This window comes from Coffea arabica, chromosome 8e (assembly GCF_036785885.1).
Source record: "Coffea arabica cultivar ET-39 chromosome 8e, Coffea Arabica ET-39 HiFi, whole genome shotgun sequence".
NCBI classification, from domain to species: domain Eukaryota; kingdom Viridiplantae; phylum Streptophyta; class Magnoliopsida; order Gentianales; family Rubiaceae; genus Coffea; species Coffea arabica.
Window position 1 is genome coordinate 48,849,402 of NC_092324.1, and position 20,532 is coordinate 48,869,933.

Sequence of the window (20,532 nt, forward strand, 5' to 3'; positions counted from 1 at the left end):
GGTCGGAGGTTTTAATCCGCTTGCATTATAAGTTAGGATTTCTTGAAATTTTATTAGATAGGTGCACAACACACACTCATAAGTTCGGAGGTGGTACAATCCTCTCCAAATCTTTCATTAACCATTTTGAGTTCGTCCCTTGGCTTGAGAGTAAAAGGAGGCATAGAAATTATCGTGTCAAAATAAAATAGCAAGACTAGACGAAACTCCCAAATTGATGACACAAAGAGGCTTATATCAACGGCCCAGAGCGTCCCATATTATCTTTGTAGAACTTTTTTTTCTCAAGCTAACTGCCTCTTTCTACGTGTCTTGGCATTACTTTCTGTAGTCATGACTAAGTAGTCTATTTGTGGCCTTTTTGTGTTGAATAAACGTCACAATTAACTTAACTACAAATAAAAGCAAGTTCAGTTTTTCGGCTTGGTAGGCGACTATCGTCAACTACTGTCATGTAGAGTATTACTACCGTTCGCAAGTCACAAAGTCACAGCCCGGAGTCGTAGTTCACTTGGTCACTTTGCTTGCTCTGCTATTCTATCCAAACTAAGGATAATTTCATTTTGCACCTTTTAATTATATCTAAATTTTCACTTTAGTCCTTAAACTTTAAAATGAGATACTTTAGTTCTTAAATTATAAAATTTGTCTCACTTAAATAACATCATCAATGAAGTGAGATAGATTTTAAGTCTAAATGTTTTACTTTAGGGACTAAATTGGGGTAAATTTTATACTTTAAGGGTTAACATGGACAAATCATATACTTTAGGGACTAAAGTATAATAAATTCTATAATTTAGGGCTAAAGTGTTTGTTTTTAAATTTAGGGACCAAAGTGGAAATTTAGCTATAGTTAAAGGGTATAAAGTGGAATTAATTCTCCAAATTGTATGGGTGTGCAAATTAATTAACTTGCATTTCCGGAAATCCGCGGGTTAGATCTTCCGGATATAGATTAGATGCGGATTTTGCTTTCATGCGGGTCAAATACGGGTTTTATTTTTAGATACTCGTAGATATTAGACTAGTATTTGCATATTAGGATTTTAGTGTAGTTATTAAAAATATTTGAATTTTTTATAGTATTCAATCAGTTTTATACATATGTTTTTACATTTTTCTAATAAGAAGCCTCAAAGAATTCACTACCTTCTACTTCTTGGCTCTTGCTTTTATTGTTTGTTGTTTAGTTAACTTTCTTTCTTAAGAATGTGATTGATGAATTTGGTTAGCAAAATTATCAAATGTATAGTTTGTTTGGAATGATGCCTTTTTAAGTTATATTTTTAATTGCTGAATGATTTTGATGAGTTAATTTTAAAAAAAAAAAATTGGTTTGGCAAAACATGCAAGGCTAATTTTTAAATTTCGGATGCATATTGGATATCTATAACTGACCCGATAAATGTGGATATTTCAATTGTAGATATCCAAAATTATGGGTACGGATATGGATAGTGAATTCCTTGATTTGCATTTTGCGAGTTTTGACTTGTTTGAACCCTACTTGTAAAGGTGTACTTTTTCTTTCTTTTTTTTTTAATAAATAGTGGGTATCAAGCCTTTAAAAAGGGAAAATTTTGAGAATCGAACCAATAATCTCATGGTTATCTAACTTACGAGAGTTTTTTGAATATATTGTAACAAGTTTTAAATTGGATCAATCTTATATGCACACTAATTGAGATTTTAGGGAAAAAAAATTTTTTGTAGCATGTTTAGAGTGGATTAATGTATACAATAATTGGTTTTGAAACGTGTCATATCATTCTAATTTGGAGTTGAATTTCAAATTTTATACACACGACATGCATACAAACATGCTAGTGTATACAATGCTAGTGGATAAAAATTGGTTGGATTACTTATTGTATATACTCTTTTAGATTACATTGTTGGTAAGCATAAAAATAGGTCGAATAACTTATTTGAATATTCTTTTTCAACAAAAAGTTGTTTATTAAGTAGACTCTGTACATTTCAACACGAGCAGCATCTATAAGTTCACGGTAAATTGATTTTGACATAATTGGCTTTGACATGTTTTCCATCGTCTGTACATAATCCAGCCAATGGAAAGCAGAGCACTACTGATCCACTTTTATGAGTTTTATCCACTTTGAATCGAGACAAAGAGCTCCACAGGGAGACACTACTCGCCTGTAGCCTGTAGGCTGAAAGAACAAAAGCTACTGCTATAGATCCATCCTTATTAAATTGGAACAAAACATAAAGTCAACAGGAAATCAGTAGTACCGTCGTAATATCTTATCCAAAAAAAAGGTTCTTAAAAAGATAGTACATGAATAAAACCAGGAACACAGTATGCTTGCTTGGAGCTTTTATAATTATTATTTGCAGGTTGACTTATTAAGTACTTGCAACCTTAATGGAATGGCATTCCCAATTGCTGTTTGAGGTCACATTCTGAAGATGAAGAAGACACAAAAAAAAAAACCCCATGAATGAAAAAAAATTTTGAAAAAAAAAATGTTAAAAAAAATCCAACAGTAGTTATATGCTAAATCACAATCTTAACTTATACATCTAATTTTCTCTTGTCATCTGAATTTATTTTTCCGTTTTAGACTGATGCTTTGAATTGCTTTAAGAAACCCAAAACCAAGAAAGTAATTTATCCAATGATCTTGACTACAAGCACTTGGTTTTTTTTTTTGGTTGCCTGCCACGGTATCCGGGCTCTACCTTGACTAATCCGTTGGTCGACCCGAGTCGCACACCTGGCTGTGGTGGGTGCACTTGGTTTACTTGGCATAACTAACCAACATATGGAAATTAAACCAAGTTGTGTAGTAAATGTGTTTGGATAACTCAAACGGACTAAATGTCAATTGTTGCTGCAATTATAGAACATGTTCATGTTAACAATACTTCTATATTGCTATGTTGCATTAACTTCTCAATCCAACAGTTGTTAGTAATAATAATCATTCATGGATTAAACTTTATGAGGTTCTTGTTATTTTTATTATTCTTTAGATTTGGAGTATCTTTTCTTAATATGTTATTTGATATCTGTGTGTATTTGATAATGTACTTTCAGCAATTAGTGCAGATTTTAATAAAATTATAATATTTTATCAAAAAAAAATCTATATCTGTCATTCTTTACGTTTTCAGGAAATGAGCCAATCATGATAGTCATTAGTTAAGTTCATATGCCTAAACAAAAATTTTGTCTAATCTACAGTGCTTAACCTATACAACTGCACGAACTATAGAACCGAAAGTCATTTTATCCATTTCTATTTAGAACAAATTATAGGGATAATGTTAGAAACCTCCCCTGAGGTTTCTGATAATTTCATTGACCTCCCCTGAGGTTTCTACAATTACACTGACCTCCCTTGAGGTTTAGGATTTGCAACAAAATTAGCCTATGATGTCAAAAGTGAACATAAAAAAATGTTTATAGAAAATAGAGGGAAATTTGTTCCCATAAATGCCCCTGAGGTAGGTGTACAATTTACATTAGTGAAATAATGAAAACTAATAAAAATCAGAAATAAATTTGAAAAAGTAAGGGGATGTTAGTGAAATAAGGAAAAAGAGTCACTGACTTTATTTGCACAAAGCTTCAACAACGGCTACTGCTATCTTTTGCAATGTTGAAGAATACGACACAACTGACACATGAAGAGATATTCGAACTTAAAATAAGAAAGTCATGAAATTATATGTGCAATAGATCTTAGCAAAATAGCTAAAATTTTATGGGTCATTTTACTCTACTCTTTGATATTGAAACTCGGAAGCAGTTGGTCTAACAGAGGTAATTGGTAAAGATCATGCATTAAACTTGGAAGACTTTTTGAATTAATTAGTAGTTTAAATCATTTCAATCACAAAAGAACTAAATCAACCAATACACATATTACTATAAAAGACACCAAGTCTAAAATCTACAAACACAGATAACTCTCAAATCATGTACACCCAATGAAAAATCAAATCCCAAATCACATTGCATGAAGAACCAGATAAAAACAACTATCTGAACCATACTTTATCCAGGATATAATCCCAATATAGTCTAAATCCCATAATTTGCAAGAACTATTATATTAAACTTATGGAGCATTTTCTACTATTATGAACAAACTTAGCCATGTGAAGAACCTAAATGCAGAAAAAATGAAGATCATTATTAACACACACACCTTTCTCGCTTTTGCAATGTCCTGTTGAATTGCAATCAACAATTCACTGAACCAATGTGAGAAAATACCTTAGTAGAGGAAAAGAAAAATAAGAGAGGAAAACTGTTTACAAGCTAAATAGCTTAGTGAAGGATCCTACACGACAAAAAGGGGAGTAAAAAAAAAAACCGACACAAAGCAAGATAGCACCTATGAATTACCATAGGAGGCAACTAAGGCCAATGATGAAGATCTGTATTAGTAAAACATGAAACCACCACCACAATTTAAGATCGGAAGAAGAAAGATCATACATTCATAAGCGTTGGGAAAAAACAGAAGAGCAAGAAATGCCAAATGATTAATGAGTTAACAATTACAAATAACCATTTCTTAGACAATAATTAATTCAATTCATTGCAGCTAGAGGACTGAAATGACTAAAAATCCAGCACTTTATTAGAATCAAAACCCGAAGATGTATGCAGGTTTCTTCAGCTTCCATCTTCATTATGTTTCTTTTTATTTTTCTTTTTTCTTCTTGATGCCTTCTTCACAATATATAAAAGACTAGTTTGTTGTGTTGTTCCTGGTGTCAATCAACAAAATGGTGCCATATTGGTGAACGAAATTGACGCCAGCTGGTTAAATGCTTTTTTGATTAGCAAGATTCCAACTGGTAATTTGGTTAATGAAATTAAAAGATTTAATTTGGACCCTAATGACTTATTTATCAGATTTCAGTCTTATAATAACACACAATGTCTTGGGTATAATAGTAATTTTGCATTATATGATGTCAGCAATTTGGTCCCAAGTTCTGCCAGGAGAGGTCAGTGTAATTGTGGAAACCTCAGGGGAGGTAAATGAAATTGTCAGAAACCTCAAGGGAGGTTTTGAGGTTTCTGAAATTATCGCCAAATTATACAAATAGTCATTAAACTTTTTGAATAGTAAAGTTTTGATAACTCAATTTTTAAGTGTATGTATTTACTTACTAAACTATCAAAAATATAATTTTTGAGCCATTCAATTTATTTCCACCTTGAAGCCTACCAGATCCTGTTATGTTTCATGATTCTTGCGACTTTTAGATTTGGCAGATTTAATAGTAAAGACAAATAAAATGGCCTAAAATTTGCAACTCTGATAATTTAATGGGTAAATATATACTCTCATAAGTTGAATAGTTAAAACTCTACTATTGAATGGGTTCAGTGGTCTCCGAATAATTTGCTCTTCCATTCATCATTGATTCACCGCTTTCAAATTTCGTGCCTTTATGAAATGAATTCTGCAACCGAAGCAACCAATCAATTAAGTGACTAAGGCTGTCACATCAACTCCCTCACCTATCCGTAACCGAAACACCACACCGAACACCTACACCTAAACAGTAAAAAACCATTGGTCCCTATTGACACCTTCACCAATAAAATTCCACCACGTCATTCTATATTCCGCTCGGTCCAACCCCCGTCCGATTCCCCATCGATTTTTCAACCCCTCTCTCAGAATCGATCGCCATCATCCATTCTCTCTCTCTCTCTCTCTCTCTCTAAACATCTGAAGAAAAACACACACTCACACACACTCAGTTTGACACACAAACGAGCACTCACACAGAGAGAGACGCAGACCAACTTTATCATTTTTCTTCTTGCTATCAGAAAACATAATAAAGTTGAGGTGTAGCGGAGTGGACTTTTGAGTTGCTGCGACGTCGTTTTTTTTTGGGGGAAGGAGTTAGGGTTTTGGGTTGAGAGGGGTTGGGGTTTTAAGGAAAGGGGAAGACGCTACGAATTTGGGGGGATTGGTTATGAAGCAGAAGAGTTTTGGGGGTAGAGTTGATCGACGGTGAGGATTCGCCGGATGGAGGGAGGTAGCGTCTCTAGACTTACTACTTGTTCTGGTACTCTTCATTTCCTCCATGGTGTTATATCTGTGACACTGCTTTTATATTTTTTTTATTGCTTTATTTTATTTTTGTATTACTATTTGTACATTAGGGTTGATTTTTGGGGCTGGAATATGATAATTTGTATTAGGTTTTGCTCTAGCTGTCATTTAGTTGATGAACTTGGTACTTTAGTATTTAGGGTTTTGTTTAAATTAACGACAATTATAGGTCAAAGGTTGGTGTTTATTGGCTAAAGTTAGGATTTTTCCATTGCTTTTTTGTTTTATCCTTTTCGTTTTTTTGTTCTCAGTCACAGTGAATAGTGATGGAGGAAGATTTGATATTGTACTTTGTTCTCTTTGGTTGGAGGGCCAGGGGGGGGGTGGATGGAGCATTAGTCAAAGCAGCTATTATTTGGGTTAGTGTAGAGTGACTTGCAATGTTGTTGGGGCGAGCTAATGTTGCTCAATGACCTTTTACTTGTGTAATGTGGCAATAGGGTTGAATCTCAGGCACCCTTGATTTATGATGAAAATGGAAGGCAGTAAATTTTTAAAAAGCAGCATTTTTTATTGGATGGTGGTGAAGAGTGGAAGTGTAATTTCACCCAAAAAAAAGTGAATATTGTTTCTTTCTTTTTCTGATCCGCTGTGCTTCAGTAGGAAGAATTAATGTGGAAGTTGGGTGTTGCAGCAAGACTTTTTTTTTTCACTGCATTTGGCTTTTAGTTTAAAGAGGTCTTAAGATGCGAGACTTGTTGAATAGTATTCTAAACCTTGCCTCTTATCCTATCTAGTCTCTTTTATCCATGGGTGGGCACGAGTTGAAGAGTAGCTTAAGCAAATTAAAATTTTTGGGTCTTTTTTCTGGGAGTTGGTATTAAGGAAATGGTAGGCTTTGTTTACAGGACTGAGTCTTCATTGTTGACTTAATGGTTTTAGATAACTCTGGCAATTGGAATCTTGGGGTTCTTAATTGCTGATGACATTGGGTAATGATTCTGTAACAAGCTCCATTTCTTGATTTTTGCTGATGACATTAGCTCCATTTCTCTTTAAGGCAAAATCATGGTAAATATTTTTTTTATCCCATTTGTGTGATGAGGAAGAGTTTGATGAATGGAGGGAGTTGGGCTTACTGCTGACTTGCCAGTATTCTATGTATGGAATGCGGTGATTGCAGTGAATTGTTTTTTTGGTTGGGCATTGGGTTCAGGGTTTCTGAAAATTCTGGATTATTTAATGAGGCTCGATGTGAAGTTTGGCATTGATATGGTGATTTGGCTTGATATACTTTTTGCTTCGGTATCTCTTCCTCCCCGCTCTCTCAGAATGTTAATCATAAAAGCACCATGTGGAGGTCTATTAATTGTTTGTGTTTCAAGTTCAGTTTCTGTATGAAGGCATTAGAAGAGGATAGCAATCCTTCTCTTATTTCTTGAAAGAGTGCATCCTGTGTGATTGAGAACTTATCCCTAATAGTAGGCAGGAAAAAGGGAAATGTTGGTTGCATTTTGCATTTTAAAGAGTCTCTCTCCTTTTTTTTTAAATTTTATTAGAAACTATTTTGGAATTGCTTTTGTTTGATTTCATTGGCTTTATTGATTAGAATGTTTGGAAATCACTAGAAAATTTTAGGTGACCTAAAAGAGTGTCATTCAACCACATTTTCTTCTTCTGCAAACTGTATTTGTTTGAAAACAACTCAAATAGCTCAACATTTACATCTATGGAGGAACTTTATGAATGGAAGAATCAATATTCTTGACAAACAAATGAAAGTTTTATTTTGTTTGTCTAGACTTGCTTTTGTGCTATATGTTGCTGTTAGAGCCCATTAATGAGTGCTAGTAAGGTTGAAAAATACAGCGTAAATGGGTGCTATACTTTATGTCTGAACATAGGAATATGGTTTATAAATGAAAATTTCCCTGAACATGGTTAAACATATCCCTTTTTTGGGAACAACAGATTGCTGCAAGATGCAAAGAAAATTGAGTCTTGAATTGTATTGTGTAGGATTTCACTGACAGTCTGTTATATGTTTGCAACGAGTTTCATAGTTTCCTGCCTTCCTCTTTCTTCCTTTATATCTCCTTTTTTTGAGGTGTGGGTGGAAGGGACTTCAAGTTATTAGCATTGTTTTTTTTATTAGTCTTGTTTCCCTCATCTCTTGGATTGTAAAGTTTTCACTGTGAGTGCTGTGATTGGTCTTGGAAATAGCAAGGAACAAGGCAGTTGATCTTTGCTAGAAATGTCTGACCGGTTTTGGCTTTCTGGTTTCATCTTATTCATTGACTGGTTTATACCCTGTTGGTGCAGTTTTTTTTTTTTTTTTTAAAAAAAAAATTGTACAGTTTCTGTATGTTTGGGTGGCAGAGAACTTGCAGATTAATATTCATTTGGAGCTTGAGATTTTGTTCTATTAGGATTTGACAACCTTTAGGGTTTCCTGTGGTATTTATTTTGAGGCAAGTAATTTTATTAGCAGTAGATGAGAACTGAGAGTTCAGTTGGGATGGAGATTCTAATGTAGTTGCTTTGTTTATGTTGTGAATTTTCAAACTCCTGTCATAAATTGTTTTTGGAATTTAGTATTGCTTTTCCTCTGGGTTTACATTTCCTTAATTTTAATGTGGGCTTCACAGACTCTTGAAGTAAGAGATTAAGTTGTTCCTTGAAATTCTTCTGCGATGGTTATTCAAAGAACAGTTTTCTGTTTATTTAATAGGAATACATCTTTTGCTTTGACATTTGGATGGTATACAAAAGTGTATAAATTGCTTTCATAGCAATGCTCTTCTAGTCTTGGTGATGAGCCTGTAAAATGAAAAGGATTTTTTCTGCTCTTACTGATATCTTTTCTTCTTAGGGATATACCAATGGACAATGAAGACAATGTTTATCAAGGCCAGGGTTTTCAATTAGTTGGTGAAGAAAACTCCAAAGTCTCTCCTGTTCTACGTCCATATGCTCTTCCCAAGTTTGACTTTGATGAGGGGCATCTAAGATTTGACAGTTTGGTTGAGAACGAAGTTTTTCTTGGCATTCCAAGTCAGGAAGATAACCAGTGGATTGAGGACTTTTCTCGTGGAAGTAGTGGAATAGAGTTTAGTTCAAGTGCAGCTGATTCATGCCCCATACCAAGGCATAACAATGTCTGGTCTGAGGCAACTTCATCCGAATCTGTTGAAATGTTATTGAAGTCAGTTGGGCAGGAAGAAATGATCCCAGGGGAATCTACCATTAAGAAATCTGATGCTGGTGATGAATTTCCTAGCATACCCAATCAAATGGATGATAAAATAGATAAAATTGAAGATTCTAACTTGGAATTACCCCCAGCTGAGGTTGTAGGAAAATTTTCTGAATTGAGTGAGAACCCGGGGGTGGAGGATGCGTGTGGTAAATCTACCTCTCCGGTGAAAGAGGTTCACTTTCTAGCTCATGCATCTTCAGGTGCTACTAGTGAAAAAAGTAGTATAGGTGTGACAGACGAAAACTTAGGCATTGACATGAAGTCTTTAGATGAGAATCAAAGAGAAATATGCACTTCAGTCAATGAATCTTTAAATGAAAAAATGCAACAAGATCCTTCTATTTCTGAGGTTGAGGTTCAACATGCAGAATGCCTTGCAAAGGATGTTCCTGTGAGTGTTGAGAAGTTGAGTAATCAGAGTATGGCATGTGATGTACATCTTGAAAGTGCTACTGGTTCAACGGATAATAGATCTGAGGACTGCAGCGTAAAAGATAATGTTTCTGTCATGGATGACCAAAAATTCAGTGAGATATCTGCAGAAACATGTGTTACTGGCCTCCGTTGTCCGCATCAGGTTGATTCAAATGTGGAAGCTGTAGAGAAATGTGCAGCTGAAGTGACTGCCAGTGACTTAGAGGAACCTTCCAGACTTCCGCCAGTAGGAAATTCTGATTTGCTGACGGATGAAGGATGCAATGAGGAGGTATGTTCTCTTCAACCCGCTCAGGCTGACAGCTTTTCAGAGGGCATGGAGATCAGACTACAATTTGAGAGTAGAAGCATGTTGGTTGAGAAGTCATTAGTGACCTGTCAAAGTAGTGATGGCATTGTTGACGAGTGTCCTGTTGGTGCTAGGGACACAAAGACTAATGTTATTTCTTCTGAGAAAGTATGTGATGTGCAGATTTCTCATGAAAATAGCAATTTGGTCAATAAAAATGATGATCATATTGGAAGCACTAGCCATACGGGTATAGGGTCCTCTGTCATTGAAATGGAGACACCTATGGTATCTGAAATGCAATTTGAATCTTCCAAACACAGTGAACAGGTCGTTAAACATGCAGATGATGTCACTGTTTTGGAACAGACATGTACTACTGTTGGAGAAGATTGTGGTGTCATAAGTGTGGATACTAAGCATGGAAATGACGCTGCTGGCGTCCACAATGAGGATTCTAGTGATGCAGCATATGTGGTGCCTCCAAGGCAAGCTGGTTCTGCGGATATTTCTGGAGAAGTTTTGTCCTCTATGCAGGTTGACGTTCACGATTATGTACAAGTTGTGTCAATCCAGGAAAAGGGTGGTGAAGAGATGACTTCTGATTCAGGTAAAATGGACCATGATTCTGTTGAGTCATTTGATGATGGGAAGGTGGTTGGATCATCACCTCTGGCTGAAACTGGGGAGAATGTTGAGACAGCTTCTAGAACAGAAATTGACGCTTCAGTCACTAAAGAAAAGGGTATTTCACCAAAAAAGTGGCTTTTGTGTCTATTTCTTGATTTCAACTCAATATTGTCCCTGATTTTTTCTCATCCTTTGCAGATTCAAAATGTGAGGTGGAAGGTGCAGACCAAATATCACCTGACACAGTTGTGGGTGTTCCCTTGCTTAGTGTTGCTGCTAGTACTAAAGTTGCTGATCAGATTATGGAGCAGAAGAGTGATCAATTTGAAGGGAAAAGAGGGATGCAAATGGAAGCCCCAATAGATGCTGGTAGATCATTGTTGGGGGAGCCTGTGGAAGAGGCAACCCAGCAGCACCCTGATGCTGTAGCCAAGGCTGTTAGAACTGAGGATTTAGTTGCAGAAGCAGCGTCAGATGAAGCTAATGCCTCTGCCAGTCTGATACTGGCTGAGACATTTGCTGCAGCATCTAATGTCGAGCAAGTGGTTGCTGAAAGAGCTTCAGTGGAGCTGTTGGTTCATTGTCAGCCAAATGCAAAAGTGGGAGAAGGTGCTGACGTAGTAGAGAACCTAAACCCTGATGAACCACAGAAAGAAAAAAAGCGCGTAGCAGCATCTTCTGAAGTTCAAGGTTGATTTATTATCTCTCTTCTTTTTAAAATTTTTTTTTTTTTACCACCCATTTTATGCAGTTTGTGAATGATGTGACTTCTAAACCCAGTGCTTTGGATCTCGAGCTCATTAAATTCTGGTTATGCCAAAAAGTGCTTTTGAGCTATGACGTAGAAACTGAATTTTGTAGTGGCCTCCATGGTTTTTCTCCCTAACACAATCTTTTGTATGAAGTTTGCAGATAGCATCTTACCCATACTAGATACGTTGTAGAAGGGCGAAAATTACTATCTTTGTTCTTCAGTTGATGAGTTGCTTTAAATTTTGAGTGCAAATGTTAATCAAAAAGTACCCCGGGTTGTTTATCACTCAGATCAAATATTATGGGTTTTTGTGTGTGTGTGTGGTTTGGAGAGATGCATTTTAATTGCAGGTGCTCGTCCAGTAGTCTTAGAAGTTGCTTTGTCTCAAATAATTGTGATCTTCTGCTATTGTGCGGATTATTGTTATTCTTCTTTTTAGGGTCATTTATCTGTTATTATCTTCCCTATCATCTGAATTTTTTTCCCTCTTGCAGGTGGAAGCATTTCTCCAGCAATTGAGAAACCTGATGATACTTCGGATGGTATTGGTGTCCCTGAACTTTCTGAATGTGAGATGAATAAGCAAGCAGGTGTCACTGGGGGCATGACTAAGAATTTCCCTCCCTCTGACTGCAAAGAAAGAAATGATGGTGATACTTCATCAAGTGACATAGCTTTACAAGTGAATGTTGCCTCCAAAGATGAGGGGAGCTTTGCCTTTGATGTCAGTCCCTTGGAACGTCTTCCAGAGGGAGGAACTAGCAAGGGTTGGCAGTCAGATCCGCATATTCAAGCTCACAAAAGATCCACAGTATGTAACTGCATTATCCTAAATACTTGTTTAGATGTTATTGTCTTGCAAATTACATAATCTTTTGTTTCTTTTTCCTTGTCTTCCAAATATTGTTGAAGGTCGTAGATAAATTCCCTTCGACATCTGGGGGAAGCCAAGTAGATCCTATAGTAGTGCAGGAAATTTCTCATGGAAGTCAACAAACACCTGATAAGGGGGCACCACCCCAGGTTGCCAAAGGCACCTCTGAGCGAAAAACGAGGCGCAGCTCTGCAAAATCAGGGAAAGAAAATGCTAGAAAGGGAAATCCTTTGAAGGAAACAGCCCCACTGAAGCATTCAGAGAGAGGGGACAGATTATCAGCACCCATTGGCTCAACAGGAAGTTGTCAACTTAAGCAATTAGAAGTGACAAGCGTGGAACGCAGTGGAGCAAAGCAAGGCGTGGTTCTTCCTGTTTCTGTATCAAGTTTACCAGATTTGAACACTTCAGCTCAAGTATCTTTATTCTTTCAGCAGCCTTTTACAGATCTACAGCAAGTGCAATTACGGGCGCAAATTTTTGTTTATGGGTCCTTGATGTGAGTCCTATACTGAAATCAAAGATACATACACAATATGGCATGTGAAGAAAGTGAATAGATTCTGGTCATTAGGCATAGTTATGTTTGTCCGCAAATAAGACCTGAGTCTGGTTTCTTTTCCTGATACCTTTCTCTTGCAGTTCCTGAACTTTTATACAAAAGTCTTATGTCATGTCTACCTGCTGGCATTTGATTTAACTATATTTTGAAATTGTGATGGTGCAGACAAGGAGTAGCACCTGATGAAGCTTGTATGGTTTCGGCATTTGGGATGTGTGGTTCGTATATTCTTCCTTTTATTTTGTTCGTACCTGCATGTATCTGTTAGCATCTGTGGTAACTAGCTTGAAGCTTTTCACTAACAGAAGGAGGGAGGAGCTTTTGGGAGCCTGCTTGGCGGGCATGTTTGGAAAGGCTGCATGGTCCAAAATTGCATCCAGGCAGCTCTGAGACCCCTGTACAATCACGTTCAGGTACTTCATGACTTTTTGAGGTTTTTTAAGGTTTTGTTGTTGCTGAAGCGTGTTCCAATTTGCTCCAATGTAGGTCCTAAAACTTCAGAGCAGGGAAATATACAGGGTTTGAGCCAAAACAAGGTTCTTTCAACACCTGCTGCTAGAGTGAGCAGCAAGAGTGGCCCTTCTCCTGTTGTTAATCCAATGATACCTCTTTCTTCACCTCTATGGAACATACCTACGCCCTCTTGTGATGCTCTGGCAACCAATAACATGGTTAGAGGTCCTGTTCTTGATTATCAGGCACTTTCTCCTTTGCATGCTTATCAGACACCGCCTATGCGTAACTTTGGTGGAAATACAACTTCTTGGGCATCGCAGCCCCCTTTCCCTGGTTCATGGGTTTCCTCTGCACAAAGTTCTGCTGTAGATGTCAGTGCTCGGTTTCCTCCAATACCCCTTACAGAAACAGTAAAATTAACACCCATCAAAGAGTCATCTGTTTCAGTTTCTTCCACTACAAAACTTGCTTCGCCTGATCCCACAGCTCATGATTTGAAAAAAGTCTCAGGTTCACATGGCCCGCATTCTACTGATCCAAAATCTAGAAAAAGAAAGAAGACTTCTGCTACTGAGGATATTGGCCAGAAATCAGTGCCCGTGACTCAGACAGGATCAGCTGTACCAGCATTCAATAATGATGCATCAAGAAAAGTTCATGCGGTGGAGGATCTTGGGCAGGGTGTTTTGGTTCCTCGACATCACACGGAGCTGGTACCTGCTCCTGCTGGTACTAATATCTCTACATCCGTTGCTAATACTACCCTGTCCAATTTTGTGCTTAAGAGCAGTTCAGATAAGCCTCTCACAACTGTGTCCTCTGTTTCCACCATTGATCACCCAAAAGGTGGGGAATCACTTCCTGAAAAGAGGCCCTTGAAACCAGAGGACATTGCAAAGGTGGAGGAGGCTAAACTGCAGGCAGAAGAGGCATCTGCACATGCTGCTATAGCAGTTTCTCACTGCCAGAATGTATGGTGTCAATTGGAGAAACACAATAATTGTGGCTTGACGGCTGATGTTGAGGCTAAGCTAACATCTGCAGCTGTTGCAATAGCAGCAGCTGCTTCTATTGCGAAGGCTGCAGCTGCTGCTGCTAAGATTGCATCAAATGTTGCTCTCCAAGCCAAACTGATGGCTGATGAGGCATTGATCTCCAGTGGGACTCAACATCCAACTCAAGTTAACTTACAATCTGTTCCTGGTTTTGTAAACAATGTGGGGAATGCAACTCCTGCATCAATTCTGAAGGTTGGGGACGGAAATAATGGTTCTAGTTCAATCATCTTTGCTGCTAGGGAAGCTGCTAGGAAGAAGATTGAGGCTGCTTCAGCCGCCTCAAGGCATGCTGAAAATTTGGATGCCATAGTAAAAGCTGCTGAATTGGCAGCAGAAGCTGTATCACAAGCAGGGAAAGTTGTTGCAATGGGTGATCCTTTGCCTATTAGTAAATTGGTTGAGGCTGGTCCAGAAAATTATTGGAAAGGTGCAAAATTACCTTCTGGGCAGGGTGCCAAGTCAAACATGGTTGGAAATAAGTCGAGCATCAACAGTGTTGAGGAAGTGGGTGATGTTGTTCTGGACCACTCAGTGAAGGAGGTACATACTAGAAACAATGGTGTTTCACCTTTCCCTAAAGAGACATCCAAGGAGAACCACAATAAGGGAGGTGAGGGCATTTCTGCTACTGACACTCGAGTTGAAAAGGATTTTAGAGGGCAAAAGAGTCGTAGAGCATCAGATTCAAGGAAGGCTACAGATGATGTTCATGAGGCGGTGATCGGATCAAGATCTATGGCAGATGAAAATATGATTGTTACCTTTAATGACAATGGCATAAAAGAGAGTAGCCTTGTTGAGGTATGTAGGTTTTAACGGTCTAGAATTTTGGATTTTTGCAATTTATTGCAGTTTAAGACTGGCATGTTCAATTTGCTGAATGCCTGCCTCTTTAAGTTTTCTTGATCCTTGTTTCATGGGCTATGATATTCTTCAAAACTGTACGCTATTTGTCTTAAAGGATATAAATAAACTATGATGTTTGTCTATAATGTTTAACATCTGAGATATGTTATTCAGTTAGCTGCCTTTTATTCAAGGTTTTCAAAGACAATGGGGATTTCACTGGAGCCTGGTTTTCTGCCAACGTATTGAGTTTGAAGGATGGAAAAGCCTTGGTTTGCTACACTGATTTGGAATCAGATGAAGGTAAGCTCCCTATGCAACATGTTTCAGTATGACATGCATCATATTTGAGACACATACCGTGGGACGTTAGGCAGAGTGCTAAGTTTTAGGAATGTTACCTCACTATCACCTTAGTGTTAAATTCCAGGTTGACCGCTCAATTCGCATTTTAATATCATCTCGAGTCTATAATTTCTTATATCTCCTTGTGTCTGACAACCATTCAGGCTGACACGAGCAACCCTGTTACAGTATATCGGTTCCAACTGAAGCTATGCCTACCTATTTAGGCTAATATCAGAAAGCTTTCATTGAGTGAAATCTGTGGCATGTCTGAGTGGCTTCCTTTTTTCCTATAGCACAATGCAGAGTGCTTGTCTATTTGCCCAACCAGTTGAAGAGATGGAGGAAACTTATCTCAGAAAGTTGGACAATGTGGTCATGGAATAAATCTTGCAATTTAAATAAAAGCCTCAGACATACCACTGTGAAAGTTGATTGTTTTGTCACACAGACTAAAATCCTGGTGTGTTAGCCCCTTCCCCGAAGGGAAGAGGAAAGTATTGGAGGATAACATTGCATTGGTGTATAACTAGAAACACCTTACTTTCTCAAGAAACTTGTCATGCATACCTTGTTATCACAAAGTCCATGCATTAATTCTTTTAAAATTATAGGCAGACTCAACTATCCATTCTTGCCAAGCATCAGATTGTGGTGAGAATCTAAGAAGTCCTTTGTGTAATATTTTGGCTTCATAAAAGCTAGAGTCAGGTTATCATACAAGGCTCTGCATTTCGTATAATCGGTCTTTGACCTGCTAGGATTTTAGTTATGCACAGTGAGCATGGTTTATGGCATGGTGACATTTGGTTTGGCAAAACTGTTCTTGATAAAGTATATCTGTAGTATATTCAACTATTATAGAATATTTATTCTTAATTCTCGGTGTAGGGTCAGCAAAACTGAAGGAGTGGATACCACTTGAAGCAGAAGGGAGTAAACAGCCAAGAATACGGCTTGCCCATCCTATGACTAGCATAACATCTGAAGGGACAAGGAAGAGGCGGAGAGCAGCTGCAAGAGATTATACTTGGTCTGTTGATGACAGAGTTGATGCATGGATAGAAAATTGGTGAGATCCCCTACATCTCTCTGTGAATATTTTTGGAGCTTTAATATGTTTGCTAGTGGTTTATAGTAGAGTGAACAGTTTAAGTCCTTTTCCTTGTCGTAGGTTATTTAATAGGTTTTATTACCAATTGTCGTGATTACTTCCTATTTAGATGTTCTGGTGACAGTTTCCCTGCCTAATGTGCCCAATAAGTTCTGCATGTTGTGGTTGTATTGGTAAATTTTCATGATTTGTCTTCTTGATGGTTGAGAATGTTAATGGCAAATCACAGGAGGTTTATCTACCAAAATGACAGAGAAATAAATAAATGGGTGTTTATATTTCAAGTTATTGCCTTCATAGACTCTTTGTTGCATTCAGAAAGGAGAATGTTTCACTGCAAGTGTTGTCATCTTGTTAGTAAATGTAACTTAGGTGCCTCAAATCATAGACCAAGGCAGAAAGATTTTTGGTGACAGGAAGAGGGAGGGAGCTATCTTCATGGGATGTGTTTTTCCTTCTTTTTCCAAACCTTCTTCCATTGTGTAATTTTTGTACGTCTTAACATGTCAGTTACGGTAGACTTCATTCTGAGCACTGTCAAACAATGAGAGTCGAGTGTGTGCGCATGTTTGTTCATGAATTTTTTTTTTGTGTTGTTGATATATGATTCATTTAGACAACCTAAGGAAGCTTTTAACCTGGAATTCATTAAAATATTGGATGACCTTTTATGGAAAAGATGCGGCAACTTGAATTTGCATCCAGAATTATTTAGCGGAAAATGCCAAACAATACAAAAGGAGAGGAAATTATGCTTCTTTTTAAGAGTCTATACATTATTAACATACATTTTCATTTTTCTGGTTTCCTTGAAATATAGTGTGAGCGTTATTTTGGTGATATCTTGTCTGTGGAACTTTGTCAATAGAGAGTTAAAAAGTCTTAGATTTGAACTGCTGTTAGATCTCTGTACTTGAGCTGTGATGTCATGTTGTTTGACACAGAGACTAACTATTTTGAACCTGCTTTCTCAATGTTTTTTAGCTGGCGTGAAGGAGTGATTATAGAAAAGAACAAAAAAGATGAGACTACATTGAGTGTTCACTTTCCAGGTATTTCTGGTTGCACACCCCAGAATTTTTGTGTTTCATAAAAAGATGATCTGGTTTTTCCAGAGATAAATTTTTTCATGTGTTTCCTCTGCAGCTCAAGGAAAAACGTCAGTTGTTAGAGCATGGCATCTCAGGCCAACCCTTGTATGGAAAGATGGGGAGTGGATTGAGTGGGCAAATTTCAAAGAGTCTTTGCAGGTTTAACACTATTTCTTGTTCATATTTATTTTTTCATGAATCTCCATTTCCCCAACTTATTGGTTGCTATTTGTTTGTTTACTTTATGAATTTTCAGGGTGATACACCACAGGAGAAGCGAATAAAGCTGGGAAGTCCTCCTGTTGAGGGCAAAGGGAAGAGCAAAATATCAAAGAATGTGGATTATGCTGAATCAGGGAAACCCAAGGATTCAAGGTTGCTGCCTTTATCTGCTAGTGATAAAGTATTCAACGTTGGTAGTACCAGGAATGAAAACAAGCCCGAGACTCTTAGAACAGTGAGGTCTGGTTTACAGAAGGAAGGTTCTAAAGTTATTTTTGGCGTTCCCAAGCCTGGGAAGAAAAGAAAATTTATGGAAGTTAGCAAGCACTATGTTTCTGATCGTAGCATAAAGAGCAATGCTTCAAATGACTCAGAGAAATTCACAAAGTACTTAATGCCTCAAGGACCAGGACCTCGTGGATGGAAGAGTAGTTCCAAAATTGATTCAAAGGAAAAGCAAACAGCTGAGTTTAATAAACTTAGGGGTCTTAAGTCTGGAAAACCTCCAGGTTTGTCTGCTAGAACATTACCTCAGAGAGAGAATTCTGTGGTATCTTTGGCTGCTTCAAAGGATGCAAGCTTAACAGATGATCTGGCAAAGAATTCAACCAGCAATGATGAGAATGATTCAGGTCAGCAGAATCTTATTGACTTTGTGTCCTCTTCAAATGTTGAAGAGACAGCCGAAGAACCTATATCGTCCTCTTCGCAAGTTCCTCCCCCAGAGTTTCCAAGGAGAGCAGCCACTCTGGGTACCAAATCTGAGCGGCTGAAGAAAGGAAAACCTCCGCCTGCTGGTGGGAAGTCAGCTAAGGTTGAGTTGAAGGACAAACCAATTCCTGAAGCTGTTGAACCCCGTAGATCAAATCGCAGGATTCAGCCAACATCAAGGGTAAGTACCAAGATGTAAACTGTTATATTTGCAGTTGGATCTACACAAAAGCAGATTTGCCTAACCAGTTTAACTTTAATCAAATTCCTTACTTTGCTTTAAATTTGTACTCAACATCAAGATTTGGTGCATATTCAGCCATCTGACCTTATTTGAGATAGTGATTAGTTAATGCAAAGAAAATGAAGAATGTGGGAAATTTGAATAGCAACATTGCTTTTATGATTTTGGTGTCATTGAATTTATACAACATAGATATTCTCTCTGCCTGCAGAAGGTCATATAAAGAAGGGCCTTGCTCTGATTGTCTGTTCATGAGAGCATTGTGCGCTGGCTTGTAGTAGTAAATAAATATTGGAATCAAATCAATTGGAACTGTAAACAGAATTGTAGCTTTGATATGATCTTGATAATTGGCTAATGTCTTCCTTTTTTCTGTTCCTGATACTCTATATAATGTTCCGTAACAAGTTTCCTTTGGCTTTTATACCAAGTTGTGATCTCATATTTTGCTTTGACTCAGAGTAGATCTCAATTTATCTTTTGGGGTTAAGAGGATCCCTAGTTATACTTGGTTTGATTATCTACAGCTATTAGAAGGATTGCAGAGTTCACTCATAGTCTCCAAGATTCCATCTGTTTCACATGACAAAAGTCAGAGAAGCCATAACAGGGCGGTATCTAAGAGGTAGTACTTGAATTCTAAGTAACATTCTTCTTCCTGGGCCTCCCCTTATTCCTCCCCACCAAAAGAATAGATAAAAGAATGCTATGGGATATGTTGCAGTATTTAACTTGTAATGGCTTGTATTATTTTGTGACAGGGAATAACATCTAGTCGAGAAGCTCTTTGAATGGAATTGGGTCTGAAGGATTTTAAATAACCAGCATATGCATTTAGCAATCAAGATACCCAGGATTTATTTTGTGAATATTTATCATAGAAGCAGATCTGGGTTGGAGGGTTCACAGTACCTGGTGTTGCGAAGATGTAAAATTTAGCTAGAATTGTTCATATTGATTTAGCTTACAGAATGTCTAGTTAACCAATAACCATGGTAGGCTTGTATATCAACTTATGTAGTTTTCTTGGAAATTTTTTGAATGATAAATTATACCATTTTGCAGGCTGCAGCCCTTTCTGTTGATTTTTCTGCCTGTAGGTTTCAGCATTCCTTTTGCTTTTTTCCATTGTCTTTGCCGAAATATTTGTTTGTTGTCAATTTACCTTATTAGAGCTCACGAAGCTCTTGTACCTAGGAGGGGGTTGAGGGTTGATCGACCTGAAATAATAGAGTTGATCTGTACTTTGGCACGTTGTCATCTATGACTACGTTTGTCTCGTCAATGGAAGTGGAAGAGAACTCGAACTTTAGGTTAATCATCCGAACTTGTGGAGGGTGATATGTATTTACACATCATTTTGCACACCTTTAGAATGTTCTCTTTGGCTACATGGCGGGTACGTGTTGTAGGCAAAAATTTATAAAAGAGGTGTGCAAGAAACTTTTGGGTATGTAATAATTCCTCCGTTTTTTATCTTCCCTTTGCTGTTGGGAACTATTATCCAGTGGAGACCTATGGCAACTTTTTCATGTTTCCGTCGCCTATAGGTATGATATTGATGGGAAGCACATAGGCGA

The 20,532-nt window shown here is 37.5% G+C and overlaps 1 protein-coding gene across 4 annotated transcripts; it reads left to right on the top strand.

Annotated features, from left to right (window-relative positions):
- The first annotated feature begins 5,579 nt into the window (after window positions 1-5,579).
- LOC113703757 (protein SWOLLEN 1) lies at window positions 5,580-20,037 on the top strand. Of its 4 annotated transcripts, none has more exons than XM_072062255.1 (16): window positions 5,678-6,075; window positions 8,935-10,790; window positions 10,874-11,365; window positions 11,924-12,240; window positions 12,342-12,802; window positions 13,031-13,083; window positions 13,171-13,278; window positions 13,352-14,050; window positions 14,168-15,180; window positions 15,420-15,528; window positions 16,462-16,642; window positions 17,669-17,736; window positions 17,831-17,934; window positions 18,032-18,889; window positions 19,480-19,577; window positions 19,714-20,037. In XM_072062255.1, exons 2-16 carry the CDS (start codon window positions 8,945-8,947, stop codon window positions 19,718-19,720), a joined length of 6,414 nt encoding a protein of 2,137 aa, XP_071918356.1. In that variant the 5' UTR covers window positions 5,678-6,075; window positions 8,935-8,944; the 3' UTR covers window positions 19,721-20,037. The 4 variants fall into 4 exon arrangements, with proteins under 4 accessions (XP_027081034.2, XP_071918356.1, XP_027081035.2 ...); XM_072062256.1 differs by having other exon boundaries at window positions 5,724-6,045; XM_027225233.2 differs by having other exon boundaries at window positions 5,580-6,075; window positions 13,352-15,180.
- Window positions 20,038-20,532: the final 495 nt, after the last annotated feature.

Excerpts from the sequence above, each read along its gene's own strand:
- LOC113703757 (XM_027225233.2), top strand. The coding sequence starts at position 8,945 with ATGGACAATGAAGACAATGTTTATCAAGGCCAGGGTTTTCAATTAGTT. Across the intron at positions 15,181-15,419 it reads AAGAGAGTAGCCTTGTTGAG|GTTTTCAAAGACAATGGGGA; the intron begins GTATGTAGGTTT and ends CTTTTATTCAAG. Across the intron at positions 15,529-16,461 it reads TGATTTGGAATCAGATGAAG|GGTCAGCAAAACTGAAGGAG; the intron begins GTAAGCTCCCTA and ends TTCTCGGTGTAG.